The 10,504-nt window shown below is 40.0% G+C and overlaps 1 protein-coding gene across 1 annotated transcript in view; it reads left to right on the forward strand.

Annotated features, from left to right (window-relative positions):
* Tnip3 (TNFAIP3 interacting protein 3) overlaps positions 1-8,207 on the forward strand; it is a 99,685-nt gene extending 91,478 nt beyond the window's left edge. The window contains exon 11 of the mRNA XM_034512317.2: positions 7,130-8,207. Within this exon, the coding sequence (XP_034368208.1) occupies positions 7,130-7,161 (32 nt within the window). The 3' untranslated portion in view covers positions 7,162-8,207. The remainder of the gene's footprint in view (positions 1-7,129) is intronic.
* The last annotated feature ends 2,297 nt before the right edge of the window (positions 8,208-10,504 follow it).

Consider the following 10,504-nt stretch of genomic DNA (forward strand, 5'->3'; position numbering starts at 1 on the left):
TCCCCAAGCCCAAGGAATAGGGGCGCTGACTCTTCTTTAAATTCTTCAAGCTGATTATGGGCGTTGAGATATTAGAAGAGGGATGGGGGGAAGAGTAAATTGATAAGCCTCTGACTCTGTGTCTTCACTGCATCCAGATGGAATTCCAGGACATCAGAGGTTTGGGCAGGTCTGCTCAGTGTGCTTGATGAGTAGATACACCAAGGCTGTGTATTCTGCAATATACAATTCTCAGAACAAGTTTTAGTATCAAGAAAAAAAATTTTTTTTCCTAGAGAGCTGACATTTTTTTAAAGATGTTGGTTCTAACAACCTTTCTTTTTTTCCCCCTTTTTAAAATTAGTTGTAATATTTACATTTCAAATTTTATCCCCTTATCCCATCCCCCCTCCTTGTGCTTCTATGAGGGTGTAATTTTCCAGTTTCTATGATGCTGTTTCCATTAACATGAACTGCCTCCTAAATTTCTAAATCCTTCCCTTTGTGTTATTAAATCTCTTATTTTTCTTTTTTTCTTTCTTTTTTTCTGTTTTTTCTCATTTTTCCCCTTTTTTCATCTCTCTCTCTTTTTAAATTGGGTATTATATTTACCTTTCAGATTTTATCCCCTTACCCCACTTCCTCCCACCACCCAGAAACCTCCTATCCCATCCCCCCTCCTTATGCTTCTATGAGGCAGTGCCTGTACCTACCCCCCCAACTACCCCCTCTCCACCCTCACATTCCTCCCCCCCCCCGTGTTCGTTTTTTATGAGACCAAGAAACTCCACTCCCACCTATGCCTGACAAGGCCATCCTCCCCTGCATATACTGCTGGAGTCATGAATCCCTCCCTATGTGCTCCCAGGCTGGTGGTTTAGACCCTGGGGGGCTCTGGTTGTTTGGTATTGTTGCTTTCCTCCTGGGGTCACAAACCCTTTCTGCTCTTTCAGTCTTCTCTCTAAGTTCTCCATTAAGAAACCCTTGATCATATCAGTGGTTAGCTGTGAGCATCGTCCTCTGAATGTGTTAGTCTTTGGCAGACCTCTAAGTAGGCAGCTATATCATATTCTTGACAGCATGCACTTTCAGCCATCCACATCAGTGTCTAGCTTAGGTGACTGTACATGGGATGAATATCCCGGTGGAATGGTCTCCTGATGGCCCCTCCTTCAGTTTCTGTCCCATGTTTTGTTTCCCTATTTGCTTCCTTGAGTATTTTTGTTACTTGTTCTAAGTAGAACTGAGGCATCCCCTCTTGGTCTTCCTTTTTCATGAGCTTCATGTGGTCTGCGGGTTGAGTCTTCGCTAATCCAAGCTTTCGGGCTAACATCCTCTTAACAGTGAGTAAATACCATGTGTGTTCTTTTGTGATTGGGTTAACTCACTCAAGATGATAATTTCTAGATCCATCCATTTACCATTTGGAGCATAGATGTTCAGAATTGAGAGTTCATCTTGGTACATTTTTCCTTTGATGAATATGAAGTGACCTTCTTTATTTTTTTTATTTCTTTTGATTGAAAAACAATTTTATTTGATATTAGAATCACTACTCCAGCTTGTTTCTTGGGGCCATTTGCTTGGAAGATTGTTTTCCAACCTTTTACTCTGAGGTAGTGTATGTCTTTTTCACAAAGGTATGTTTCCTGTATGCATCAAATGTTGGGTCCTGTTTATGTATCCAATTTGATAGCCTATGTCTTTTTATTGGAGAATTGATTCCATTGATATTAAGAGATATTAAGGAAAAATGAATATTGTTTCCTGTTATTTTTGTTATTGGTAGTGGAGTTAGGTTTGTATAGCTACCTTTTTTTTAGGGTTGTTGGAAGATTACTTTCTTGCTTTTTCTCAGTTGTAGTTTCCCTCCTTGTGTTGGAGTTTTCCACCAATTATCCTTTGAAGTGCTGGATTCGTGATAAGATATTGTGTAAATTTGGATTTGTCATGGAATATTTTGGTTTCTCCATCAATATTGATTGAGAGTTTTGCTGGGTATAGTAGTCTGGGCTGGCATTTGTGTTCTCTTAGGGCCTGTATGATATCAGTCCAGGATCTTCTGGCTTTTATAGTCTCTGGTGAGAAATCTGGTGTAATTCTTATAGGTCTTCCTTTATATGTTACTTTGCCTTTTTCTCTTACTGCTTTTAGTATCTTCTCTTTGTTCTGTATATTTGATGTTTTGATTATTATGTGACAGGAGGTGTTTCTTTTTTGGTCTAGTCTATTTGGAGTTCTGTAAGCTTCTAGTATATTTAAGGACATCTCTTTCTTTAGGTTAGGGAAATTTTCCTCTATAATTTTGTTGAAGATATTTACTGGCCCTTTAAGTTGGGAGTCTTCACCTTCATCTATACCTATTATCCTTAGGTTTGTTCTTCTCATTGTGTCCTGGATTTCCTGGATGTTTTATGTTTGGACCTTTTTACATTTCATATTTTCTTTGACTGTTGTGTCTATGTTTTCCATGGTATCTTCTGCACATGAAATTCTCTCTTCTATCTCTTGTATTCTGTTGGTGATGCTTGCATTTATGACTCCTGATCTTTTTCCTAGGTTTTCTATCTCCAGTGTAGTCTCCCTTTGTGATTTCTTTATTGTTTCTACTTCAATTTTTAGATCCTGGATGGTTCTCTGTAATTCCTTCACCTGTTTGGTTGTGTTTTTTTTTTTTTTTTTTTTTTGCATTTCTTTAAGGGCTTCTATCTGTTTACCTGTGTTCTCCTCAAATTCTTTGAGAGTGTTTTTTATGTCCTTTTTAAAGTCCTCCATCATCATCATGAGAAGTGATTTTAATTCTGAGTCCTGCTTTTCTGGTGTGATGTGGTGTTCAGGACTTGTTATGGTGGAGGAACTGGGTTCTGGTGATGCCAAGTAACTTTGGTTTCTGTTGTTTACAATCCTGTGCTTGCCTTTCGCCATTTGGTTAGCTGTAGTTCTACTCGCACTTGCAGGTTCTGACTGGAGTCTGCCTTTCCAGTTATCTTGGTTGTGTCAGAACTCATCTGGGTCCGGATGACTCTATGATCCTGAGCTCCAGCTGCTCTGGGTACAGTGGCTCCTCTAGTATATTTCAGGATATGGTGTCTCCACGGTAGTAGACCAGCTAGGTGTTTGCTGCTCTGAATGTAGTTGCTCCTCTAGGATGCTTCAGGATATGGTGTCCCCTGCTCTGCAGCTCTGTGGGCCATGTCCTCTCTAGGATACCTGCAGCTCTGCGCTCCTTGACCTCTTTTGGGTACCTCTGCAGCTCTGCAGTCCGTGACCTCCCTAGGGTGCCTCCGGACTCAGTTTCCAGAGGGGAGCAGATCAGCTGGAAGACTGCTCCAGCCACTGGTATCCTGGCCAGGGGCAGAAGAGAAGTGGCTCTCTGAAGGGTCAGGGTCTGGATGCCAGGTGCCCTCTGTGGGCTCCCTACTGCCAGTTGTGCTTCTAAGGCCTAGGGCAGTGTGCGGGTTCTCCTACCCACTGCTCTGTGATCCGTGACCTCCCTAGGGTGCCTCCGGACTCAGTTTCCAGAGGGGAGCAGATCCTGGATCTAGTTTTATAATCCAGTCATCCAGACTGGATCTCTTGATTGGTGAGGTGAGACCATTTTCATTTAAGGTTATCATTAAGAGATATTTGCCAATTTCTGAAATGTTGTTGGTTGTTTCTGCCTGGCTGGATTATTGTTTGATATGCCCCATTCTGACCTGTCCTGTATCAAAGGTTGTTTTGTTGCTTGGGGTGTGATAAGTTTCCTACTAGTTCTCCTTTGTTTAGCTACTCTTTTTATGACATTTATTCTTTCCCATGCTGACACTGTTGAAGGGATTTGTGCTTGTTCTTTCAAGTCCTCCCAAGGGTGTAATCACCCTGATGAAAAGATGCAGCAGCTGTGAGTGTCAAGCAGATGTCAGGGCTTCAGAATTTTCAGGTTCTATGGCAGTGACCAGAAATAGGTGGCTCCAGAGGTTGCCTGACCTCGCTCTAAGGGATATCAAACACCAGGGTTATTTTCATTCATGAGATCTGTTCCTGGCAGCCTGCCACAGAGCTTGGTACTTTAGCCTCAGCATCATCTGCCTGCCATGGTTTCAAAACTGCCTTCAGAACCAGACTATTGCCCTATGGCAAATTAAATTCAGGTTTCTGAGGTCTTGTGGATTTCTCTGTGTGCTAAGGTCACTGGGACAGCTGCTTTAAACAATAGGTTGTTGCTATAAATGGCACCAGACCCCTGTCCTCCAAGCCATACTGCATTACAAAATGAGATCCCTACAAACTGTAGGAATCTCTGTCTCACCAGAACCTGCAACTTGCTTTGAGGTTGCTGAGGCCCATGACTTGCCCTGAGAACAGGACTGACCGTCTCTTTTTACAGGACTCTCCTAGCTGACCTTCTGGAGGAGACTTCTGCCTCTCTTCCTGCTCTGAAGAACCACATGTCGGGAGCTGTGGCTAAGTTGCCACTCCCCCACCCCTTGTCTTTTTTCTCTTAATATACTCCATCACTACCTTTGTGAACTTCCAACTCTTTGTTTTTGAAGTCAGTCAATTTTTTTCTGATTCTTTCCCTTTACTGGGTCACACAGAAATATCTGTAGGGTGATGTCTCACCTGGAAATGCTCCATACAGTATAAAAGAGAAACAAGAGATTTAATACAAGTTTTAAACAGTCATTGACGGTGAAAGAATAAATACAGAGCTGCACACTCTGTGTAAATTTCTGTAAGTCACACTTAGAAACTGTTACAGACCATTCTTTACCTTAACTAGCATCTCTGAGGTAGGCCAGAGTAGATTAAAAATGCTCTTTCTAAGTCAGTCCTCAGCGTCAGCATGAGCCCTAGCTTCTTGCCCATAGGTGACCTCTTTCCCCCCTTCTCTGCTCTGTGGGCTTCAAGACAGCACAGCTCACACAATCTGATTCTACCTCCATCTATCACCATCCCACAACTGTCTCCTGCAGGACCCCCAAGTTGTGCAGAGACTGGTTGCTTCTTGGAAGAAAGTTTAAGGACATTTGGTCAGGATCTTTGGAGTCAACACTTGCCTACCAGGAACATTTTGGGAAGAAAAATATCTCACACAGTGGGGTGGGGGTTGTAGAGGAAGTGGAGCAGAGTACCACCTGGCATATCTTCCAGTCACCTCACTTCCAGCCTTGATCTCATCTATTGTTTATGGTTAGTTTTGAATGCTTTCGAGACATATTGAAGTCAATGAACGTTTCCACTAGAGAATCTCCTGCCTCCTGACTAAACATCACAAAACAATGAGCTTTTTCATGTTTGGGAATCCACAGATGTTGATGAGTGGGAGCTCCTGTTTACAAAGGTGATTTTACAAAGTACATTTCCATCTTCTTCACATGCTGTTGGAATGAAATACAAAATTGTTTCCATATTTCAAGAATGACTGTGGCATAACAGAATCAGTCTAACTTGAAAACATGCTGCTTGTTTGCTTTCTTCAAATGGAGGATCTCTGGCTGGCTGCATTGCATGCCTGGCACTTGAGTGCATTACCAACTTATCAGGTAGTGCAGAATTAAAGTTTGCTTAATGAGTTAGGTTATGAAATAAGGAACTCTGAGAATATGCTAGAAGTAGAAAAGACCAGAGTCTAAACATCATAATTGACCATTTGTTGAGTATTTAACACTGACTGGATTTGTTTTGTAGGAATAGGAATACATAGACCCAAAACTAGGTGGTGTCAGGGAACAGAAACATTATTCGTAGTGGTTTAAAATCAGAGTGTTGGCAAGGTCACAATTCCTTAAAAAAATCTGTAAGAGAGGTTCTTACCTTTCCCTTTTAAACATGGAGTAGTTCCAGGTATTCTGAATATTAATTCCTTGTCTCATCATTGTAACAAAATATCTAACAAAAGCAACATGAAATGATTTATTTTGGCTTAGAGTTTGATCCACAATGTCAGGGACCATGTGGTCTCAGGAACATGAAGCAGCTGGTTTTCTTGTGCCAGCAGTTAGCAAGCAGAACGAGACGAATGCTGGTGTTCCACACAATCTCTGTTTTATTCAGTCTAGAACCCTAGCTCGTGGGATAGCCAACATTCAGGTAGATCTTCCTAGCTCAATTACACTTTTCTGGATACTTCCTCACAGGCATGACCAAGGGATTGCCTTTTAGATGAAGAAATATAGTCGAGTAAACAGTAGAACAGACGTTGCGGCCAAAGCTTTTTGAAACATATATATTGAATTGGGCACTACATTATCCCTTGTTATCTTCATTTTGATTGGTTGTGGTTTTCTGGAATGATTGTCATCTGTTGCAAAGAGATGTTTCATTAGATAGAAAAAAACCAACATTTTTTTTCATGGTTTTTCATTTGTTTTAACCACGATGTTGGTTTTCCATGTCTTAGGTACTCCAAATTCAGGATATTAAATATAAATACTCAATATATTTTTATGGTATCATTATAAGACTTTTCCTTTAATGACATAGTTTATGCCTGTTTCCTGTCACCATATATAAGTGTCTGGTTCTGTCTTCTTTGTCATGCTTACTTATGATATTCTATCCAAAGCCTATGAAAATATGTTAAAAGTTTCACCTTAGCCTTCATACTGCACTAACAAATCTTAAGAATTTCTGGTATTTTCCTCTGGCTTTACAATACAGCTCATGCCATTTTATCCGTCTTACAGTTTTTCTGAGACAGGATATTGCTATGCAATGCCAGCTAGTCTAAAACTGGTTCTCCTCTTTCCGTGGCTTCTACAGCAATGGATTATAGGCAAGTACATGGCATTTAACCATTAATTTTTGTGTGCACTTGGCAAGTGCTCTTTCTTTGAGGGGTGGAGTAAGCCTGACTTGTAACAGTAAAAATGACTTAGTTTTACAAGCAAACACCAAGCCACTGGAATGCCAGTGAGACTGGGAATTGCAATATAGAGTATTTCTCCCCATTCATAACGAGAAGTCTACCACAACCAGTTACCCCAGAATGGCAAGCATGTGTTGGTAGTTGAAATAATGACTATTTTCTACCCTTGAAAGCTTGTGAGGAGTTGATGAGTAAAATATCTCTCCTTTTTGCCAACTCAGAAATTTACATGATTTATCCATAAGCCAGAAGAGAAATAAAATTTAAAATTTTAATCTGAATCATTTTCTTTCATAGGTTTCTCCTCAGAAAGGAAATTCAACATGTAGAATTAGCCGAGAAGCGCAGAGGGCTGAACTCTCAGCTGTGACAGCTTTGCTTCTTCAGGACAACTGTGAACGTTCGCCTTCGAGATCTGCTCCCGGTTACCTTCTCTGTGGCCCTCATAGAGGAAAAGCCAGAACCACTGGGACACAGTAGAACTCTACAGATTGATGGAGCTTCTGTCCTTAAATGACACAGGACAGCCGATTACACGCTCCTCCTCACAGCTCTCATCATCTAAGTACTGATGGGTTTGTGAAAATGACTCCAGGATTTGCATGACTCCCGCTCTGGTGCTGTGACATTACATACTTATTTACAATGTACAGATCTTAAGCAAGGCACACTGGTGCATCTTATAATTCCATAGGAAGTTACTGCAGAAGGATTGCAATGATTTCAAGACCAGCCTGGGTGGCAGCACAAACACCGCATAAGCCAATTCTGAGTCTCAAAAAATTAATAATACGCCGTGTAGTCCCTGGAAGAAGACCCTTTTTATAATGGCTAAGTTAATTCTTCAGTGGTTTGACAGTTGGACTAGGTAATATGTTCATTATTATTGAACTTGAAACTACATGAATTTTAATAGACAATCAAAAGATCTACAGACTAAAAGAGTGGGTCAAACTCAGTGAAAAGACAGACATGAAACTATCCTCCCAGTGGATCATTGTTAAGGTTGTCAGAAGTTAAGAGCCTCTTTCATCTTTAGGTAAAATGGATTATGAAAGGGTACTGTCCTGATAAGCTGATGACGGCCACCTTCTGTCTATAAATTGTCAGCAAGAATTGCCAAATTCTCGAGGTTCTGTCTCTTTGCCAGTCTGTGGATTTGAGGAATGTTTAAGAAACTGGACTATGACTTTCTGAACTAATTAACCTAAAAATAACACATCCGTACATTTTATTGCAGTTGAATTACAAAGTGACCTCACTGGTTTCTAAAAATCCAGCAGTTATAAAAGCTTTAAGTGCGTCTTCTTCTGTAAGATTTTGCTAGTGTCAACTTGAGTTCCTGTTTGTAAGGATGAGTGTTCATGACAAGAGTGTGAGAACTGCAAATATCTAACACATCTAGATAAACCTAAATAGAACCAGGAACATCCAGGGCATGTGCAAAGAAAACTACCGGATCTAGCTAGCTTTGGTTCCAAAATTATGCAGCTTGTCTAACTCAAACTATTTTTGTTTTAATTTGTGGGTACACACTGCATAATGAGAAGGTAAAAAAAAAAGTCCCAGGAAACTAAGCATTTCCCCTTTGGTCTTTGTATAAGCTGTAACTTAACCTTTAAGAGAAGCAGAATGACCCTGTTACATTAGCTTCAAAGCCTTTGTTTATACAGCAATGTATCAGAAAGATAAGTCATCCTCAGGTATCACTTCAAGTCGGAGAAACAACTGTCAACTCTAGGAAGGCATTCTGCATATTGGAATTTTTCATTTCTTCAGATTGTTAACAAAATCATGGTAATGTCTGTTTCTTCTGCTGAAATAAGTCTATGAAACAAGATGTGCTTATGCAATTTTTAAAATGTACACACAGGAAAACTCTTCATAGGCCAGTAACTAATGCCTGCAGCAATAAAACATGGTTTAATTATTCAAACTGCTCCTATGCTATTAACAAGGTGCCAAACACTGGCAAGAATGCATAAATGTTAACCTAGGTGGAGAATAGTCTATTAATAAGAACTAATTTCATTTTCCATCCAAGACTCTGTTTTTTTTCATCCAGATTCTGTTACCAGAGAGATTTCAATCCCTCATTCTTATATCCTTTTCCCCATAACATGTCTGGAGACTTCTCTGCCTGGGATCATAATAAGGTTCAGACCCTTATCTGTGGGTCTATTTTATTTTTCACACAGAGTTTGTGGGCATTAGTGAGCAATAGCTGTGTTGCTTTGAAAGGGAAAGAGGTCATGACGCCTGTCTGAGGAAGGAAACTTAAAAGCAGGCATACTTCAAGAGTCTGGGTGATCATGGAGAATTTGATCTTTGACTTGAAGATATCACATGAAGAGAAACATGTGTTCACTTTGTTTTGGTTGCTACATCAGTTTAGAAGGAAACGGCAAGTCTGCTAACATCCAGGGCATAGGTCAGCCATGTTTCCTCCTTGATAGCTTTACTTTGTTTCATTGGCTTTGGGCTTTATTTTCTGTTTTATAGTGTGTTCACTGAGCTCTGATACCAGCAAAAAAGAAAAAGAAAACGAAAACAAAGTATAATTATGTTCTTGTGATGGCTGATTGATCGGAAGCTTACAGAGGCTCAGGCATCTTCCCTGAGACAAGTAGGTGACAGCCAAGGTTCAAAACTGTCCTCAGAGGGGCAGCCCAGGTGTGTAGATGTCACAGCTCTGCTTTCTAGGCCCCCCCAGAAAGTTCTGCTCCTTGCGATGATCCATTTAGTTTTCATTAAGTTCTATTATAGGAGCATAGTTTTGAAAAAATATTATTTAGTGAAAATGCTACATGTTATATAGAATTATTATGCTACAATCCTAAATTAAGAGAAATGTCTTGACTTCCAATATTTTTAACAGAGGCCTGCTACAGTAGTTTGAGATCTAAAACATATATGGTAGATAATAGATATGGCAGTGAAATACTCACTCCATCTGTCATGACTTACATAACCTCTTATTTCTTTTAAATAATTACCCTCTTACACTGCATTGGGTAGGTCCACATTTTGAAGGGACTGGACAGTTGCCAGCCCAAGATCTCCCCAATTTAAGGGTCCCATTGTTCCTTTTTGGCTATTTTGTTTCTGTCATTTCTCTTGTATCCTGCTGAAATCCTCATGGTAAGAGTCTCTAGATTCTATAGCATTGAAAGTGCAGTCTTCTTTCTCTACCCAACTGCTTGTGTCCCAGTTATGTAGCTCAAATTGTTTCTTATGCCTATGTTTCTCTTTCATTGTATTCATTTTCCCATTTGCTGCTCTAAGAGAAGAAGCTACTAAGAAGAATACTGTATCAAGTTTACTTCTCTGTTGCTGTGATAAAGCACTGACCAAAAGCAAGTTGAAAAGTAAAGAGGTTTATTAAGTTTACAGGTAATAGTCCATTCAGGGAAGCCAGAACGGGATCTCCAGAAAAACAAAACAAAACAAAACAAAACAAAACAAAACAAACAAAAAAAACTAGATTCAAAAATTGAATTAGGGAACATGAAGAAACTCTGTTTACTGCCTTGTTCCCCATGGTTTGCTCAGTTTGTTTTCTTATATAATCCAAGACCATCCAGTCATTTGTAGCACTAGTCACAGTGGGTTGTGCCCTTCCACAATCAGTAATTGGGAAAATTTCCCAAATCCATTCCCACAAGCCAATCT

Source organism: Arvicanthis niloticus, chromosome 9 (genome assembly GCF_011762505.2).
Source record: "Arvicanthis niloticus isolate mArvNil1 chromosome 9, mArvNil1.pat.X, whole genome shotgun sequence".
Taxonomy (NCBI): Eukaryota; Metazoa; Chordata; class Mammalia; order Rodentia; family Muridae; genus Arvicanthis; species Arvicanthis niloticus.